The following is a 20062-nucleotide window of genomic DNA, read 5'->3' as shown; positions in this document are numbered from 1 at the left end:
AAAAAAAAAAAATCTTCTTCCTGTTTTAATACTACAATCTTCTTGGTGGTTCCCCAAAATCACCTTTCTCTTTCTTGAACTGTAGAAACTGCAGAGAGTGATTCTGTGAAACCATTTATACTGGGGAATACATCAATAACACAAATAAGAGTAAAATAAAGAGTAATCAATCTTTTTCACCTTCATATTATCGAGAATATAGGCGTCGTAACATAAATATATCTGAGAGTGATTATCCCATCGTCTTGGCAGTGTGTCTTCCAGGATAAAGATATTCAGTGCCTGATTATTAAAGTCCTGAAATAATTTTTCAACAAGAACATATAAATTCATCCTTAAAAACACATTTTATAAAACAAAATCCCACAAATATGCGATAAACATGACAAAATAATACACACACACAAAATAATACAAATAATACACATATTCATGGTTAGTGTCTTTGTCCATGTATGCTGCCATCTTAGATTTTAATGCAAATCATGAGTATATATTTTGAATTTTGTCATGAAATCACCTGAAATTTTAGCAGCTTAATGCCCCTCCCCCCACAGCCTGTCAAATGATTGTAAACCCCAGAACACAGAAACCATTTTAGGGTTAGGCACCGAAAATGTACTGAAAATGTTTTCATCTTTTTCCATTAAATTCATTGTTGGGTAGCATAACTACAACTTTCAGTTTAAAAATAAAACTGGAGATAATATGTGTGAAAACCTGAACTATTAACCTTGTACTTTTTCTGTCGGTATCACATGAGAATCCCTTGAATTAAAAGTGTGTGGAAACCACAGGCTGTGATGTCACGGAAGGTCCCTCAGCAGAGTACAAATAGATGCAGAGATGAGGAAGCGAGGCAGAGAGTGAGTGTGAGTTAGAGACAAAGATGGAACACAAGCTGCAGCTCTGCTTCTTCATGTTACTCATACAGGGTGAGTACTTTGCCTTCAGTACTTTTTGAGTGGCAGACTGTTATGAAAAGTAGATATGAAATGATCTACTGAGTCTGATCATTAGAAACCAAGTCTTGATGTTTGAAAATCTGATGGTTTACTGGGGGAAACTGCAAACTTTGATGTGTCTGACGAATCAAGTGGTTGCACTTTATTATATACTTATGTATTTACTTATTTCTATAAGTTTCACACTGGTGGAAGAAGTACTTAGATGTTTTACTTAAGTAAAAGTGTAAAAGTACAAATGTACCTGCATCAGAATATATTTAAACGTATCAAAAGTAAAAGCACTCTTTATACAGAATGGCCCATTTAAGAATTATATATAGTAGAGATGGATTGTACTTATCGGTGCATTAATGTGTTCATCACTGTAATGCTGCAGCTGATAAATGTAGAGCTAATTTACTGCTGGATATCTTATGAATTTCACCAAATGATGAACTCAGTTTTATCTTCATCCACAATGCTACATCACAATTTAGATACTAATTGCATTTTGTGTTATGAATCAATCTATAAAGTAACAAGTAACTTAAGTCATCAAAAAATGTAGTGGAGTAAAAAGTACATTTGAAATGTGGTTAAGTAGAAGTATGAAGAAGCAGAAAATGAATGCTCAAGAAAAGTACAAGTACCTCAAAAATGTACTGAAGTACAGTACTTGGGTAAATGTACTTAGTTACTTACCTTGGATGTTTTGTCTGTAAAGCTTTCATATCCACTTTCCCCATGTTTTATTTCATTTTTTATCATCTATTTGTTATTATTTTGCACATTTAATTCTGCCACATTCAGGGACAGTATTTGTATGCATGCATCCATGTTTATATATGAATATATACTGCATGAAAAGAAAAAGTATTCATGTATGTATATATATATATATATATATATATATATATATATATATATATATATATATATATATATATATATATATATATATATCAGATGTCTTTGGATTAGTATTACTGCTGCATTGATGTGTTTATTACATTTTACTACTGTAGAAGCTGAAAGTTGACCTCATTTGAACTCATTTATAAACTGTTGGTACTAGTTTCAGCTACAGCAATGCATCATGGTCTATAGTCGTATGTTTGGAGTGTGGCTGTCCTTGAGAACCACATAATTCTAAAAAAGTCAGAAAAACAGCCTGTTTTCAGTTTTGTGATGCATTTTACATCCGTCCAGAGGGGCTTGAAAGAGTTTGGGAGGGGCGTGAAAAATTATAATTTGAAAAGTAACCAAAGCTGTCAGAAAATTCAGTGGAGTATAATATATGATATTTGAGATATTTTCTGAGGTGTAGAAGTATAAAGTTCCATAAAAATGGAAATTCACAAGTAAAGTGCAGGTAAATCAAAGTGACTAAAGTCTTGAGAAAACCTCAAAAACATGTCATGATGTAAAATTACACATCTAAGTCATTTTCTGTGGTTTGACATTTGTTCCAGTGTTCAGGTAAAGTAATGTCATATCTTATAAACTGCCCACATGTGTGAAAACGTCTTCTTGACCTCTTCATCTTGAAGCCCACTGCCCTCTCCACTGGCGTCGGTGTGCCCCCACAGTTGTGTTTTCCAAGCTGCTCGTCATTCTCACCTTGTAGGGGAAAAAAAAGCACCCAAAGGCCCCCATGAACAACCCACTACGTGTTTATACTTTCTTACTTTCTCTTTCACCGTGAAACTACTGACCACATTACATCCTGTCAATATATGTGTGACGGGGGGCTGCTACTTTTGTAGCAATAAGGTGAAGAGCTGTTTTTTCCCCTCTCACACCACCTCCACAACACACACACACACACACACACACACACACACAGGCCAGTGACACAGGAATAGATGAGTCAAACTGTGAGAAACAGGGCTTCAACTGTGGACACTTCTGTGTGAGGGGGTGAAACACACTTGCACTGCTCTAAAACGGACGTTTTAAAGGGACAGTTCACCCCAGAATCAAAACCACATAATTTCACACCTGGCCTATAGTGCTGTTTATCCATCTAGATTTTTTTGGTGTGAGTGACAGAGTTTGAAATGATCACCTGTAGAGATGTCTGCCTCCTCTTCTATATAATGGGACTAAATGGCATTTGGCTTGTGGTGCTAAATGCACCAAAAAATGTATAATTCAAAACCAATGTCTCTTCCAAAATTCATGACTCAGTCACTCAAAATTATCCACAGATCCACAGACAGTTTCATGTAGGGGCTTCTTTCTTTCAGGGTAGACTCTACTATTGCTATTTAAGAATCTATTGAAACCACTTTTTTTCCCGCTAGGAGGAAAGTAGTCCCTACATGTAACTGCTCACAACAATGTCTGTGGATTATTCTGAATAATCGGGTCATGATTTCTGGAAAGGGACACTGATTTTGAATTTTTCAAATGCATTTTTTAATGTTTTGAGCAATGCAATGTAGTCCCATTGCAGTGGAGAGAAGGCAAACATCTCTACGGTCGATATCTCCAAAACTCTGCAACTCACACCAAAACTATCCAGATGGATGAATAACACTACAGGTAAGAGGAAAAATGTGGATTTTTGATTTTGGTGTGAACTGTCCCTTTAATAGACCAAAGACAGTTGTTCATGTGTTTGTGAAGGGTAGTGAGAGTAGCTGACTGGAATAGGTGCCATTTTACTGAATGTTACATGTATTATCAAACTGTCTGACATGGAAATGTCATCGTTGTCTCAGTGCGAATTTTCAAAGTTCCTTTTTTTTTGGAATTGCAGTTTCACATGCGCTGTGGCAGCGTGTGACTGTGAAAAAAGGTCAGGCAGTGGACTTGAGCTGCCCAATCACCAATCCTCACCACACCAGCGTGGAGTGGAAGAACCCTGAAGGATATGTTCTGTTCTACCAACGCCAGAAAGGTGAAGGTAACATATCTTCTTCTTCAATCACTTCAATAGATGTATAAGTGGCTGCACAATTGCTCACGCAGTCTCTCGTACATCCTTTTATTTAACAGCTCATCATTTTCCCTGTTGTGTCTGCAGGTTTAAGGGACAAGCGCATCAGCCTCAAAACACTGTCTGACAGAGAATTCACCATCAGAATTTCTGATGTCACCTTCAAAGATGGAGGCAACTATACGTGCACTCACTACGACAACCACGTCACAGACAAGATAGTGGAGCTGACGGTGATAAGTGAGTGTGATGTTGTAGTTGACTGGCTCACAGATTATGTTAGTGTTGAAGCTTCCAAAGATATGTTGCCAATAATTTAATAACTTCACTGCCACAGTCATAAACTTTACTATAACTTTACTAAGTTATCATGACCTTTGACTTGTTAGTTGGGCTGGGTATCGTTTAAAAAAATTACAAGTACCAATACCAGTAGTATACCAGAGTCCTCCATTCGATACCTTTTGTTAACTGCCATACACTGAGAGGTTTGGTTGGCATCTCAGCATGTGGAACTACCAGCTCCATCAAATACACGACACTCGACTTCTTCACCACAGACTGCATGCAGCTGCAAGCTGTAGCTACAGTAGTCACATGCTGCATTAAAGAGTAGAACGCTTGCAGCGATTGGCTACAAGCAAAATCATACAAATAGTCTTTTTTTTCCCTAAAATTTGGTACTCTATTTGCAGGTATCTTTTGAGTGGAGAACTTTCGATACGACTTGGTACTGGGTTATTTCAACTGACACCTTAAAGTTATGTAGTACAGATACCCAGCCCTAACTGTTAGTTGGATGAGTATTTCGTAGTAATGTAATAACATTTGCTCTGTTGATTATTTTAAAGATGATCCCCAGGTGACAAGGACAAAGCATAAAGAAAGGTTTGACATAAGGTGCACAGCTGAGGCGAACCACTATCCTCCCCAAATCTTCTGGAAACTGGATCAGGGGCCTGAAATTATTGGTAAGTTGGTGACAATTGAAGCTGTGAGCTTAGAATAAATGGAAAAAAAGGCTACATTGTAAAGAAGAAGTGAAGCAAAGAGAGATATGGATGCAAAGATATATAAATTAGACTCATTAGAAAGCTGCATGTGCTATCTTGTGCTCTGCTAACCTCCGCAACAACGTTACTACTTATAGAAGCTGCTCTGCACTCAGCTCTCTTTTGATAGAGCATTTTTGTCTTGTGACACTATGACTGATGGCACAGTTATTTTTAGAGAGATGAAACTAGAGCTGCAGCTGATGATTATTTTCACAGTTGATTAATCTGTCAATTATTTTCTTGATTAATCGAGTAGTTGTTTGGTCTATAAAATGTCCAAAAATGGTAAAAAAGTTCACTGTCAGATAGCACTAAAGAAAAAATATTCACATTTAAAAAGCTAGATTAAAAAAAATCAATTAATTGATTAATCATTGCAGCTGTAGATGAAGCAACCCTCTGATTAAGTATGTTTTATTTTATCCAGGAGTTTTGTGCAAAGCGCTGTGCATCATAATATGCCACTGTTGTGGCTTTGATAAAAAACATGACTGATATTTATCAGACACAGTCTGAACTACTGATCTCCATCATTAAAAGAATTTTAAAGGTTGTGGCTGTTTTCAGGGCTTGAAATAACATCTGCCAAACCAGCAACCCACCAAACGTGGGTAAAGATTACTGTCACTGTGGGAGGTAGTGACATCAAGAGAAGAGCCCACTCTGTGCCTGCTGATGTAAATCAAGTTTTGTTTAATCAACTTAATTAAAATTAAAATTTCTAGAATATATTTTCCAGAGAACTTCACAACTCATAAACATGAGTTCTTCTAACTTGGTGCTTTCTGACTTTGAGTTCAATCTACTCATTAAATTAAGTTTCTAAAAAAAAATTATTAGGAGCCTTCCCAGCAGGCATTGTGTGAAACTCTCCCGCAATCCCTGTTTTTTATAGTCTGAAGAAAACATATATGATGAAAACTTGCTGTGCTTCTCTAATAGACTTTAAGAGAAGCCATGGTTACTTGTTTTCACAATAACAGAAACACTTTTGAGCCATGGTGGAAGTTAGAATTGAATTCAGTCCTACACCATTACACTTAAAGGCATTTTATTTTTTTCCAATGCTGAATGTACACAGTCGTTTCAACAGGAACAGCTGGAAGTTATTTATCTCTTCAAAGTGAGAAAGTATAAATGGACATCAAATTAGTTTGTAATGTTCATCAGTGTGATTGAATACTTTTTGGTTCAACTTAAACTTAACATCTTAGTTTATTTGTTTGAATCATTATAAAATGACCTCAACCTATGTTTTTAAATTTAGTCAACTTCCAATTTTAAGGCAGCCTGGGAACTAACTTCTTAAGTTAAAACTGTTTATTTTTACAGTGTGATACAAACTGGTACACTTGCTTAGGAGCTGATACTAATGTCATCTGTCCCATTCCACAGCTCATCCCCAGTTCCTACATGAAGGTAAAAAATTCATCTCAAGGGCGATGTTAAGACTCCAGTCTGTGGAGAACAAAGTCACTGTGAAATGCCTCATCCGCCATCCAGCTCTGCACTCACACACTCTGATGGACTTTGCCAAAGTTGGACGAGACTGTGAGTAGAATTCATTTCATCTGAAAAGAATGATGTCTGTCTCTGTCTCATACTCTCCCTGCTTGAATTTTAGTGATTATAATTTCAGAAAAGCCTGTATCAGATATTCACCAGCAAAGAAAATGAGTAAAAATGGCCCTGGTGTTGACAGAAACTTGTTTACTTCACGTACTTCTGCTAAAAGGCTGATATTTGAGGAACAGAAGAAGACGTAGTTGTGTCGTCACAAAGAGGGAAAGCACTGGGAAGGTTTTTTATCATGTGCTCTATGACACTTACTGTCCACAGCACCAGGCTGTGAAACTTGACCGACCAAAAAAATCAGCCATTATTTCCTCTTTCTGTGTGTTGTAAATAGTCTAGTTTCCTGTATTCTAATAAAAAAAACAGACGTCGCCTTTGCAAATTGTTTAAATGTCAGCATGATTCTCACTTTGGTTTTCCATGAATCGAGTGTGTTCCTGCTTATTAACAAAGTAAACCCCCTCTCTCTCACAGCATCAAAGTACCACCGCATTACAACAACTAGAGCGCCCACAGCTCAGACTCAGGGGTCAGCTGAGGTGACGACAAAGACAACCGGCTGGTTCAAACATGGCAGCACGACAGTGTTCCACCTCGCAACCACAGACGTGGATGGGTCTTCATCAGAGGGCTCTATAACTGTTCCCTCCGATCAGCTGTTCTCTACCAATGAACCAAGAACAGCCACAGAACCCACAGGATTCCCTCTGAGCCCTGATACATCCACAGACTCACATCTCAACACCACTGGTGAGTCAAACTGATTTCATTTTTATATGATCTTTGTGGCACATGGGCTTTTACTGTCAACTTTTAGACATTTAATAAAACTTATTTAGATATTATTCATATTGGATGGTAGAATAAATGTCACATCAGTTCAAATAGTAAATTATAGCATGCAAGTTTTCATATTCATAGACAAAATTGCATTCAATAATACATGAATAGTACAGTATCTAAAAAAGGAAAGTATAGTCTAGTTTACGCTATAAGTAATGATGTGGATAAATTAACTTTCAATGGGTTCACCCCACACTACATAATACGTTGGTTTGTATATTAAATGTATATGGAAACTACAGGTATCTCAGCTTTCACAATGTATTCAGATCAGCCGTTCACACTGTGTTTGTGATACCACAGTCTGTTTCCTGTAACGGAAGTCTCACAGTAAAGTCTGAAACTAAGTCATGTTAAAGTGTATTCATAAATTCTGAGGGTGGAACTGTGAGGCTTCAAGCGGGTGAAGAGCTTTTCCGACAGCAATGATTTGATATTCCATTGTGAAAGACTTAAGTGCTAAGTTAGTGTCAATTGAACAATTATTCAGAGATAAATCAGTTCTGACTCTATAATTCACACAGAACTTTATGCTTCAGAGACGCAAAAATGAAATAGTTTTCTTCAGAAAATGAACCTTTTCTCTTTTCTATTTTCTAATCAGCCTTATTCATCAAAATGTCTTAATTTGTGTATATAACTCAAAAACCTCTGTATCATCAGGCTCCAACTGGAAGAGGAATGGCACCCACAGCAATGCAACAAGCACCACAGGTATGATATCCAGTTTGTCACATTATATGCAGAACTATTCTGGAAAAATATGTCTCATGCCATCTAGTGGCAAGTTAGAACAATTGCAGTTGAGTTTTTCCATTCAGAAAACAGGTCAGCTCAGGCTGCAGCAGCTAATTGAAGCCTGTGCTAATTATCTTCCCTCTTGATAATTGCTTAAAGGTTGGACATCTGTCTCCGAAACAACAGAGATCACATCCTTCAACCACACAGAGGGAAACGCAACAGGTAAATCCACGTCTATGCACCAGTGTCTGCATGTCTGAGACAAAAAGATAACTGCCTTTTCACATAGTAAAATAGGTCATAAAAATGATGGAGGTTTTGTTGTCCATTCCCAGGAAGCTTCAATGACCCCAATAAACGGACAGGAAGTGAAGGAAGTTCATCTTTGCTGGTCTTCCTGGTCACATTTCTGATCCTCTGTCTCCTGGTGGTGGTCATCTTTTTTGCCATCAAGCTGAGGAGAGCTCACATTATCTGGAAGAGAGGTGAGCACACCAGAGTCATTCACTGTGAAACCAACAACATCAGACTGAAGCAGCTGTTAGTCTGAATTTCAGTTACGGTCATACATTTATTTTTTATTTGTTATAAATTAAACTAGGCAACAGTATATATACAGTAAATACAGCTGAAATAGTTACTTGATTGACAGAAAATTACTTGGTAACTTTTTTGATAATTGTCATTTTTTATGTAAAAGTATTTTATGGTTCTGGCCTCAAAGATGACAGGATTTGCTGCTTTTTCCAACAAATAATGTTCAGGTTTGGATTGTCTACTGGACAAAACAAACATTGTGAAGTTGTCATTTTGGGCTCTGGCTCATACATATCAAAAAAATGTATAGATTCATGGAGAAAACAATCAGTAGATTAATCCATAATGTTAATAATCATTAGTTGCAGTCCAACACAAAATAGTTCAAAATGAAATCCACCTCAGCCAACTACAATAATACGATCATCAATGCACAAGTCATAATAATCTAACAAAATCAGATAAAATAGTAGAACAGTCATGTGGGACATTTTTCTGAATTGGGTACTTTAACTGTGAATATTTAAGTACATTTTCCTGAATATAATTATATAATTTGCCTTAAGAAACATTTTCAATGCAGGACATGTACCTGTAACTTTTTTATTTTTTAAAAATGTATTAGTACACCCATTCTTGAATGGGGACAAATCATGTAAAAAACAAAAAGTTTCTCTGTGCCAGAAAACACACTTATTTAGCAATACCTACTGATGACATAGGTATAAAAATGTGCTACTATTATAATCATACTTTTTTGAAAATCATTTTTAATGAAAACATTGGCCTTTTAAAGTTGCAGATTTCTGTCAGCTCCATAGATTTCTTTTACAAAAACATGATTTAATCAGGCATAAAAAAGGTTAGCTGTACCTTAAAGGATTACTGTTCAAGTAGTGGTAAGGTTTCTATTTTTTTATTATTTTTTTTTTTTTGACAAATTCTTTAAATAAAATTGCTATCACATTTGTCTCAATCATAACATGTCAACTCCCTAACCCTTCTAAATCAAACCTAAATAGGAATTATATTATATTATTAAGAGAACTCTGAACAACTTTAAAAAATGAACTGATTAAATGATGAAATGGCTGCTCACTACAACTATGCTGTGAAATGAAAAAATTGAACTTTTTGTCAACTTTGAGGGATGTCAGCTCTGTCAGATTTTCCATCTGACAGAGCTGACATCTACGTAAAGTAAAATATTTTGTAATGACAAGGTTGGCCCATTACAAGGTTTTAAAACATGTTTTCTAGCTGAAGAGTGAAAATGAAAACATCCTTAAAATACGGTTTTGTTACAATTCTCAAGAATGAGTGAGCGCTTCTACTTCCTCCACCCCTCCCTATTGCTGGAAAATGATTAAATGAACAGTAAACTATACATAGACTTTCTTATTGTGGGATTTTAGTTACACCACAAAGCCGGAGGTACTTTGTTTTTGAAATGTGTTTAAAGAAAACCTCTTACAGTTTTTATTGTTACAGAGAATGAAGACTCTGATCCATCTGAGGAGAGCAGTAAATCTAAATCAAGCCAGGAAGAGAGGAACGCCCAAGGACAAAGGCGAAGAGGTAGGCCGATGATTCAGCACTATAAGGCTTCTGACCTGAAGAAACACAGAAATGTACTGACTGTTTTTCTGTACTGAATCACTGACTGTAAAATGCTTTCTCTCTCACAGGGTTCTTCAACACAGCATTCACACAGTACGTTGTTGAAGAAACACCGGTAATGACCTCAGCGACAAACACGGCTGCCATGGCAGCAACAGAGACTGTAAATAAAGAGCAGACTTCTCAACCTCAAACCCTGGGACAAACTCCAGCCAAATCTGCCATAAAGGAGACAGAACTATAACAATCTGTAAAATACAGCATTTATAATATCAGCACTGTTATCATGCTCACAGATTTTTAGATTTTAGATTTTTTTTTTATTGCACTGGTAACAAAAAATGTATATGTTTACACAGAGAAGACTGTAGCATAATGCTTATGATTGTAGTACTGTATTGTACCATATAAATACTGTGTATATTTTGTGTTTACATGTACAAATAAATTATATTTTGCTAGAATACAATGGCATGCTGTCTTTGAAAATGGATGAGTGATGTTTAAGGGAAATATTTATTATGTTTTTGCATACTATCTGTATCTTCTGTGACCTTTTCCATATGACGTGACTTCTAATATCTAATATAATGTTTAGGGCTGCAACAGACAATAATTTATGTAGTTGATTAATGGAATAGTTGTTTACTTATGTCAGAAAATTGTGTGAAATGTCAGTCAGTGTTTCCCTAAGCTTAAAATGACATCCTAAAATGTCTTGTTTTGCTCATAACACAAAGATATTCAGTTTACTATCAGAGAGGAGTAAAGAAACCAGAAAATGGTCACATATCCTACCATGAACCATTAAGGAGCCTTTTCGCTACAAATAGCTTTTTACAGAAACAGAAACCCAATGAAATGCATGACATGATCATATTCCACTTAAACAAGTGATTGAAAAGATAATTGTAATGTACTATTTACAATGCAATATGTATTCATTTAAAACTGCAGTACAAAATAAGAGGTACAAAAATATTTACATCATAATCCGTTCAGTGTTCAAAAACTACTGGTAGTTAGATCCCAGTTTGTCCATGTCTAATCCTGCCTGGTATTTATTTAAACTTCCTCGATGATTCCTCTATAAAAATAAGAGTATAACTCAATGGATTCTCTAAATATACACATAAATACTTCACATAGATATAAAACGTTGGATGAAAGGGCCTTTTGTCGAACTATATCTTGTGTCTCCGGACAAAGCTTTCGTCCTAAGCCATGCGGTCGATTATGAAAGACTGACACTGAAACAGGAAATGACGACTAACGTGACTGAAGATACGAGGCGCCATTGGTTGACGGTTGAGGAAAGACTCGAAGCTTCGATGTCTGATTGGCTGCTTTGCCGGTCATATATAAGGTTCCGATAGCAGACTGTCCTCCTTTCCCTTCTCATACCGGTAAGGGCAAGTCGGCCTCGGCGTTGTCCATCCCAGCCCAACATCTCAAGTCATCCTCGGCTCAAAAATTCGGTAAGTTATTCTTTTATAAATCCAAATATGTATATATTTCAATGCAACTCGGAATGACTAAAATATTAACTACCGGCATCCCTCATGGTCGCTTCAATTGCGTCTTGGAACCTTTATTTTGCTTACTCACTGCATTTTGGAGATATATGAAATAAACGTTTGGTTTTAAATAATTGGAGCTGAATAGAAACGATGCATTCATGCCAACAATGTAGATTAGTTTACTGACGTGCGTGTGACAGCTGTCCTCACTTACCGTTAGCAACCTAGCAGAGTGGGGAGGGTGGGGGTGGGGATTCTGAGACGTTCCCGAATGTTCTCGAACACCCAGTGTGTCACGCTAGCTGCAGTGAACACACTTCCGGTTATTTCCTTTCAGAACAAGAGCTTATCGCCATGCTTCCTCATTTCAGCTGCAGTCCGTCTGACTGTTAGGTCGAACTGTTTTATTGGTTTGGAATCTCCGCGGCGATGTTTTAATTTATTTATTACTTTCGTGTTAGAGATGATAAAATAAGCAACATTACGTTTAAATGATCTAAAGAAGAAGGAAGTGAAGTTTGGCTTCTGTTTGTGGGAAACGTGATGTCTCGGTCACATGACCAGAATTGGCAGCAGGCTTTGACAGAGCCTTTGCAGGGTGGTGGCTGTAGACCTTGTTCTCAATCGCCACATTGAAATGAAGTAATCAGATAAACATACGTGTTATAATGATTCTAATCAAGGTCATGTTCCATTTAATGTAGCAGAATCTTTGAAGCAACATGCACAATAGCAGCACCCTGACTCTGCTTGACCTGAATGGAATGAAACCTTAATTAGTCTTATTAGACTAATTTATTAGAAGTTTATTATGATGATGGCTAAATATGTCGATTGGTCAACTGAGTCATTTAAAGATTAGAGTGCCTTAAAAAAAATGCAGAAGTGCAGGAGATTTGTTTGCATTATTCAACTTCAGAAAGAAATGACACAAGCTTCTAGTGTGTTTTGGCTAATGTGCAACTTTTGGAATAACAGATGAGACACTAGACACTTATTAACTGTATAAATAACCAAATCCAAATATGACTAATTTGTCATTATGACTTAGAAGGGTGTAACTGCAGTACTCTAAACCGGTATTTGTATGAGTGTCATGGGCTAGAGGTTTGGGCTGGTAGAAGTTTTGAGCTGTAGGAAAAAGTCGCACTGAATTCAGGAGCTGAATAACCAACTTTTTTTTATTTCTTTAGGAAACATGTCGAAGGGACCAGCAGTCGGTATTGATCTGGGGACCACCTATTCCTGTGTTGGTGTGTTCCAGCATGGCAAAGTTGAAATCATTGCCAATGATCAGGGCAACAGGACCACACCCAGCTATGTGGCTTTCACAGACAGTGAGAGGCTGATTGGTGATGCAGCCAAGAATCAGGTTGCCATGAACCCCACCAACACAGTCTTCGGTAAGATACTAAATTTGTAGTATTTAATGGTGATATGGAGTTCTTGTGTCAATCTTGTCAGACTGATCTGCAAAAAACATGCAACATTTTTATAAAGTGATTTGTTATAAATTTAATCAGTTGAGCACCCAGTGCAACCATACGTGCTTGCATTAAAGGGATAGTTCACATAAAATCAAAATTCAGTCATGTACCTCATACGATGGAAGGTTGGATTTCTTTTTTGTATTCCAGAAAGCACTGCTGGAGTTTCACAGGAAAACAATGCTGAGGAATCTTTCAAACAATGGTGTGAATGACAAGTTTTCAAATATAAAAATGGAATATGAATGTGTCTTATCTTTTCTAGTGTGATTAAAGTTCCCTAAAGGCCTGACATGCCAAGTTGTAAAACTGTTATTTACATGTTTTTAGCCTGAATCTTCACTGTAGCACCTTGGCTTGAAGCCAGGTGCACATGTACACTGTCAGAACTGTCTGTGTTGTGGTGGTGTGCAAACAGCATGTCAGGATTTGACGAGACTTGGGAGTACGCCAGGCAAGCAGTATGGATGCAATTTGTGCATTTTACATTTGAAAACTGGTCATCATTCCCTTGCATTATTTGGGAGATTCTACAATGCAGTTTTTCCTCTGACTCTCCAGTAGTGTTTTGTAGACTAAAAAATAAACCCAACCCTCAATTGGCATGAGGGTGAGTAGATGACTGAATTTTCATTTTGGGTAATGTGTCCCTTTAAGTGGCTGTCCCCTCTGAATAGATGGCTGTTCAAATTTTAACCCTCTTGAACTCAAGGCAAGATTGACACAAAACGTAAAACCTTAAAATGTCTTGAAGACTTTGTTAAAGTACTTAATCACTATGATGACGCTTTTCCTGCCATTCGTAGTTTCCACCAGAGGTTGAAAGACCAAAGATGGCCCAAATCCTTCCTTGGATGTCTGAGTGATGTTCTTAATGGAAGCTCACAGTAGAACATATCTTGCGGTTTCTAAAACCTTGCCTCTTTTTTGCAGATGCCAAACGACTGATTGGCCGCAGGTTTGACGACACAGTTGTACAGTCCGATATGAAGCACTGGCCATTTAATGTCATCAATGACAACACCCGCCCCAAGGTTCAAGTTGAGTACAAGGGGGAGTCTAAGACCTTCTACCCAGAGGAGATCTCATCTATGGTGCTGACAAAGATGAAGGAGATTGCTGAAGCCTACCTCGGAAAAGTAAGTTATTTTGTATAACTCTTCATAAAAACGCTTCACATTTTGATGTAAACCTGTGCTAATTCTGTGCTCATTTCCTTCAAGACTGTCAACAATGCTGTAATTACGGTACCCGCCTACTTCAACGACTCTCAGCGCCAGGCCACTAAGGATGCTGGAACCATCTCTGGCCTGAACGTTCTGCGTATCATCAATGAGCCAACTGCTGCTGCCATTGCTTATGGGTTGGACAAGAAGGTAAATTCCAGTTATACTTGATGTCACTACGTAATAAATTGAGAGAGTTGATCATGATTTGGTAGTACTGAAAAATGTTAACACTAATTTAATTCTAGGTCGGGTCTGAAAGGAACGTTCTCATCTTTGATCTTGGTGGAGGCACCTTCGATGTGTCCATCTTGACCATTGAGGATGGTATCTTTGAGGTCAAGTCCACTGCTGGAGACACTCATCTTGGTGGGGAAGACTTCGACAACCGCATGGTCAACCACTTCATCGGAGAGTTCAAGCGCAAGTACAAGAAGGACATCAGCGACAACAAGAGAGCTGTCCGTCGTCTGCGCACCGCTTGTGAGAGGGCAAAGCGCACCCTGTCTTCCAGCACCCAGGCCAGCATCGAAATCGACTCTCTGTATGAGGGAGTCGACTTCTACACCTCAATCACCAGGGCTCGCTTTGAGGAGCTCAACGCTGACCTGTTCCGTGGCACCTTGGACCCTGTGGAGAAGTCACTCCGTGATGCCAAGATGGACAAAGGGCAGATTCATGACATCGTGTTGGTTGGTGGCTCCACCCGTATCCCCAAGATCCAGAAGCTGCTCCAGGACTTCTTCAACGGAAAGGAGCTCAACAAGAGCATCAATCCAGATGAAGCTGTCGCTTACGGAGCTGGTATGTGTCTAGTTTCTTAACCAAACACATTCACTCATTAGTTTAAGAGATTTTTTTAATTTGTTAAATGTCATTGCCTGTCAATCTAATGAAGTCCCCCTTCTCAACAGCTGTCCAGGCTGCCATCCTGTCTGGTGACAAGTCTGAGAATGTGCAGGACCTGCTGCTTCTGGATGTCACCCCTCTGTCCCTGGGTATTGAGACCGCTGGAGGTGTCATGACTGTCCTGATCAAACGTAACACCACCATTCCTACCAAGCAGACCCAGACCTTCACCACCTACTCTGATAACCAGCCTGGTGTGCTCATCCAGGTGAGGACCCTGCTGGATGGGATTTAGTTGTTTGGGTGGTTGTTTCCTAAGTCCTGCCCCTTTTTGTTGTGCTCTTGAAAAGTAGTTGAGCAAGCTTGGCACTTGTGGAACTGCTGTCAACCTTCCCCTTTCCAGTTTTCTGTACTTTTATGTGCCAGGCATGTCTGTGTTAATAGGAAAATGTTGCTGGGGGATGTCTTAACTTGGCTAATCTGCGCAAAATGCTAGCTGACAGGCCAAAGACTGATTTTAATGTTGGCTAGTGTTTTGCTGACAGTTATTGCTACAGAGCAAAACACTCAGTTATTAAGTAGCTAATAACTGATGTAGATGAACTAGTCTTTGATAACATTGTCTTACTTGAGCTGTGACTGTATGCTGCTTTTTCAGGTCCTTCAGCAACATCTTTAAACTATCTTCAAAATATGGTTTTATTAAGATGAGCAAGCATGTAGCATATCCAAGTGCAGGAAATCAAAGGGCCTTAGGGAAGGGTCCATTCATAGCTCTAGCAAATGTTAATTCAATATCTAGTGAATCTCTGTTTGAGTAATAGTAACACTGCATACTGTACAACCAACAGGTTTATGAGGGTGAGCGTGCCATGACAAAGGACAACAATCTACTGGGCAAGTTTGAGCTGACAGGCATCCCTCCTGCTCCTCGCGGTGTCCCTCAGATTGAGGTGACATTCGATATTGATGCCAACGGCATCATGAATGTCTCTGCTGTAGACAAGAGCACTGGCAAGGAGAACAAGATCACCATCACCAATGACAAGGGTGAGTTTTGAGTTTGAATTGGAGCAGTCTCAAATCCTTACTGTACTGTACTGCAGTGTTTGACCTTGCAATTTGCCTCCAGGTCGTCTCAGTAAGGAGGACATTGAGCGCATGGTTCAGGAAGCTGAGAAGTACAAGGCTGAAGATGATGTCCAGCGTGACAAGGTGTCTGCCAAGAATGGCCTGGAGTCATATGCTTTCAACATGAAGTCCACTGTGGAGGATGAAAAACTTGCTGGCAAGATCAGTGACGACGACAAGCAGAAGATTCTGGACAAATGCAACGAGGTCATCAGCTGGTTGGACAAGAACCAGGTAAATATATTGAATTCCAGCTTTTTGTTTTGTACGTGATGGCTAGAATCTACCTGAACACTAAAATCTCCTTGTTTTGCAGACTGCTGAGAAGGATGAATATGAGCATCAACAGAAGGAGCTGGAGAAGGTGTGCAACCCCATCATCACTAAGTTGTACCAGAGTGCTGGTGGCATGCCTGGCGGTATGCCTGAGGGCATGGGTGGTGGCTTCCCTGGTGCTGGTGGTGCAGCTCCTGGTGGTGGATCCTCTGGCCCAACCATCGAGGAGGTTGACTAAACATTCCATCACTTCAGCTGCTACTCCTGAAAGATGTTTTCTAAGAAAGTAACCCTCTTATAGCACAAGTTCCAACAAGCTAAAGAGCGTAATTAAAAAAATAAATACAGGGTTCAGGGATCACATTTATTGCATTGTTTGTGACACCTGGGAACAACTTGTTGGCACAGTTGAGCTGTCAGTTCATGTCTGGTTAAGTGTTTTGTATACTGAGATGTCAAAGCCTTGACAATAAAATCTTGTAACCCTCTGTCTGTCCTTCAACTTCATCAAGCAACTTGGTAGTTGTGTTAAAATGGGATAAACAGTCCTAAGTAACTATAAAGACTGTACTGTGATTGCTATGGCTGGCTATTTGTAAACTCTAACTTGAATAGTTTAACTGTTTAGAAATGAAAGATAAAAATGTTGTGATCTGTACAGTTAAGTTTAATATACAATAAAATGATCTTGCCTTCCAGTCAAAGCCATTTAACAAAGTGTAAAATACGGTATCAAAGGAGCACTGTGTATTATAATTGGTAATGACATGCCTGCAAATAACTAGGGAATCTTGTACTTGCCTCATCCACAATGGGACTGAGATATTTCAAGGTGATTTTTGCTAAGGTACAAAATTACCAGGAATCTAACGTTTCCAAAGAGAAACCATGCATAGTAAATACATGAACCTGGTAATGAAGTGACTTGGTTATAAATGGATGTTTATATAGCGACATCTACTGGTCAAAGAAGTTTTGTCTGTTGGTCTATAAACAAGTCACTGCAGTATTTTGCGGGACAGAGCTATCAGTGTGGCAAATAGAACTGATCGTATGTATCAAGTTTAGGATAGTAAAAATATTTAAAATAAATACTCTGACAGTTTAAGACAACACAAAAAACTAGAAAATCTACCACTACCACACAAATGCATGACGGATATGAGCATGACCAGTACACCGCTAATAACATGGCCACATCCCATTTAGGGATCTGGTATTGCGCTTGCTTGCTAGAATGCATTCTTTGAGGGAAAAGGCAAGCGAGGCGCAGTCACTATTAATTTTTAAAGCTATTTATAATCTTACACCTTTTTCTGGCTGTGGAAAAATGTCAAAAGTGTATATGTGACCGCAGTAGCTGAAAGTCGGAGCTTTTTTGAGGAGCACCTGAAGGCAGCACGTATGCGTCGGCGTTCCCATGGTTGCATTGCTGTGGAGTATTGGCAGGAGAAAAACAGGTGAGTTCCTGAGCGAGTTCACTTTTTTACTCTGAATGTTAATACGACGTAGTTTAGTGTTATCATTATTGTCACTGTAAAAACATTAAATGCAACGTTATGTTTACGTACGTGGTTTGACCTTTGGTTTTTCTTTTGTTTTATCCTCGGCGCGAGCGTCGTTTGGAGAAAATAGCTACAAAGCTAACTGTCAGGTAGGTTGGCTTTTATGCTGGCAAAAGTCAATAGACAGTGTGCGACGTTACCATTTCCCACTTAACAGACAAACGGCAAATCGTATCAGAGAATATTAATTTTCTTCTTTGGTTTGAGAGCTTCACTGGAAAAATTCTTCTCACAAAATTTCTCTTAAAGTTATTTCACTTGTATGGTTAGTGAGGCGTCTGGAGAGCCTGCAGAGCGATGAGTGCTTTGATTTCACTTCAGTTTAGCCACTAGCAATGTAACCATGTAGCTAGCAGTGTTGGGGTGCATGTAGACTAGTACAATTACTACTTTAACTATCCCACATCTAGCTGTAAGCTAGTTGGATGGTAGCTTAACTATATTCAAATCTCAGTAGCCTGTCAGTAGTTGACTACTTTGGGTGATGTAACTTAACAAACCTTATTCGCGGCAGCCATATTGATATGAAATACTAAGAACAGGTGTCCTGAGAATACTATGATGATGTAGTTAGTTTGGAATAGACACTTTTCACTGCAGCCATTTTGACGTGAAGTGGTATAAGGGCAGGTGTTCCCAGTCACACAAATTAAAGGGATAGTTCACCGAAAAATGAAAATTCAGTCATTATCTACTCACCCTCATGCCAATTGAAGGTCGGTTTAGTTTTGTTAGTTCACAAAACACTGCTGGAATGGCAGATAAATCAGCATTTGTGTACTATTAGCTTTATTCAACCTTCTGACATTTTGATTTTTCAAGCACGGGTGTAATCAGTAATATTTTAATGGCTGTAATTAATTTAGGGTCACTAAAGCAAGTTATTTGAACACTAGTTTGTGTATAAAATAAGCCTCAAAAGACTGCCAGTGTTCTCATTCTGGAGACAGTGCTGACACATGTTTACTGTAGGCATTCAGTGACTTCTGTGAGTGACAGAGTTTTTGAGATATCAGCTATGGAGCACTCTCAGCTACCCAAGCTGCAGCCTTCTCTCCAATATAATGGGACTAAATGGCACTTGGCTAGTGGTGCTCAAAGCACCAAAAGAAGAAAAAAAAAAATACTATTGAAAAATTCAAAACCAGTTTTTCTTTCCAAAAATCATGACCTGGTTATTTAAGATAATCCACAGACCTTGCTGTGAGCAGTTTCATGTAGGAACTACTTTGTCTATTAAAAAGGAAGTCGTTCCAGTACGTTCTATTGCAGAAAGAAAGTAAGTTCCTACATCAAATTGCTTACAAGAAGGTCTGTGGACTATCTTCAGTAACTAACTGGGTCATGATGTTGGGAAAGAGACACTGGTTTCAAAATTTCAGATGTATTTTTTGATGCTTTAAGCACCACAAGCTGAGTTTAATCCCATTATACTGGAGAAAGGGCAGACACCTATACAGCTGATATTGCCATAACTAGGCAACTCACACCAGAGCAGGTTTTTAATAGATAATAACACTACAAGCCAGGGGTAAAATACATATTTTTGTTTTTGGGGTGAATTGTCCTTTTAAAGGAATCAGTGTACATACAGCAGATATGCCTGCTGGAATATTGTGCCATTTGTGATGCTTCACAATTTATCTTAGACCTGCCCTTCTGCCAGACAAAAAAGTGAAGTTCAGAGCCACCATGAAATAAATACAAGAATGCTCATCAGTGTTTACAATATGCTGTTTATGTTGT

General features: G+C 38.4%; 2 protein-coding genes and 1 non-coding gene across 5 annotated transcripts; all 3 read left to right on the top strand.

Annotated features, from left to right (window-relative positions):
* The first annotated feature begins 714 nt into the window (after positions 1-714).
* Positions 715-10746, top strand: crtam (cytotoxic and regulatory T cell molecule). Of its 3 annotated transcripts, none has more exons than XM_084730710.1 (11): positions 715-935; positions 3712-3852; positions 3979-4131; positions 4743-4862; positions 6342-6497; positions 6996-7271; positions 8028-8078; positions 8262-8327; positions 8441-8590; positions 10119-10220; positions 10331-10746. In XM_084730710.1, exons 1-11 carry the CDS (start codon positions 890-892, stop codon positions 10504-10506), a joined length of 1437 nt encoding a protein of 478 aa, XP_084586836.1. In that variant the 5' UTR covers positions 715-889; the 3' UTR covers positions 10507-10746. The 3 variants fall into 3 exon arrangements, with proteins under 3 accessions (XP_084586836.1, XP_084586835.1, XP_084586837.1); XM_084730709.1 differs by having other exon boundaries at positions 718-935; positions 3712-3858; XM_084730711.1 differs by lacking the exon at positions 8028-8078 and having other exon boundaries at positions 723-935; positions 10134-10220; positions 10331-10744.
* Positions 10747-11584: 838 nt separating this feature from the next.
* LOC146318649 (heat shock cognate 70 kDa protein) lies at positions 11585-17239 on the top strand. Its single transcript, XM_084730708.1, has 9 exons — positions 11585-11740; positions 12976-13185; positions 14203-14408; positions 14493-14645; positions 14744-15299; positions 15410-15612; positions 16196-16394; positions 16477-16709; positions 16792-17239. Exons 2-9 carry the CDS (start codon positions 12981-12983, stop codon positions 16987-16989), a joined length of 1953 nt encoding a protein of 650 aa, XP_084586834.1. The 5' UTR covers positions 11585-11740; positions 12976-12980; the 3' UTR covers positions 16990-17239.
* Positions 14043-14135, top strand: LOC146318650 (small nucleolar RNA SNORD14). The gene has a single exon (XR_014771606.1). It is a non-coding gene; the product is annotated as a small nucleolar RNA SNORD14 (small nucleolar RNA).
* Positions 17240-20062: the final 2823 nt, after the last annotated feature.

Source organism: Lutjanus erythropterus, chromosome 11, assembly GCF_056507025.1.
Source record: "Lutjanus erythropterus isolate fLutEry1 chromosome 11, fLutEry1.hap2, whole genome shotgun sequence".
NCBI classification, from domain to species: Eukaryota; Metazoa; Chordata; class Actinopteri; order Lutjaniformes; family Lutjanidae; genus Lutjanus; species Lutjanus erythropterus.
Note: the sequence above shows the minus strand (reverse complement) of the source record. Positions and strands in the feature narration are given on the sequence as shown.

Excerpts from the sequence above, each read along its gene's own strand:
- crtam (XM_084730709.1), top strand. The coding sequence starts at position 890 with ATGGAACACAAGCTGCAGCTCTGCTTCTTCATGTTACTCATACAGG. Across the intron at positions 3,859-3,978 it reads CCAACGCCAGAAAGGTGAAG|GTTTAAGGGACAAGCGCATC; the intron begins GTAACATATCTT and ends TTGTGTCTGCAG. Across the intron at positions 10,221-10,330 it reads CCAAGGACAAAGGCGAAGAG|GGTTCTTCAACACAGCATTC; the intron begins GTAGGCCGATGA and ends TCTCTCTCACAG.
- LOC146318649 (XM_084730708.1), top strand. The coding sequence starts at position 12,981 with ATGTCGAAGGGACCAGCAGTCGGTATTGATCTGGGGACCACCTATTCC. Across the intron at positions 14,646-14,743 it reads CTTATGGGTTGGACAAGAAG|GTCGGGTCTGAAAGGAACGT; the intron begins GTAAATTCCAGT and ends ATTTAATTCTAG. Across the intron at positions 15,613-16,195 it reads AGCCTGGTGTGCTCATCCAG|GTTTATGAGGGTGAGCGTGC; the intron begins GTGAGGACCCTG and ends TACAACCAACAG.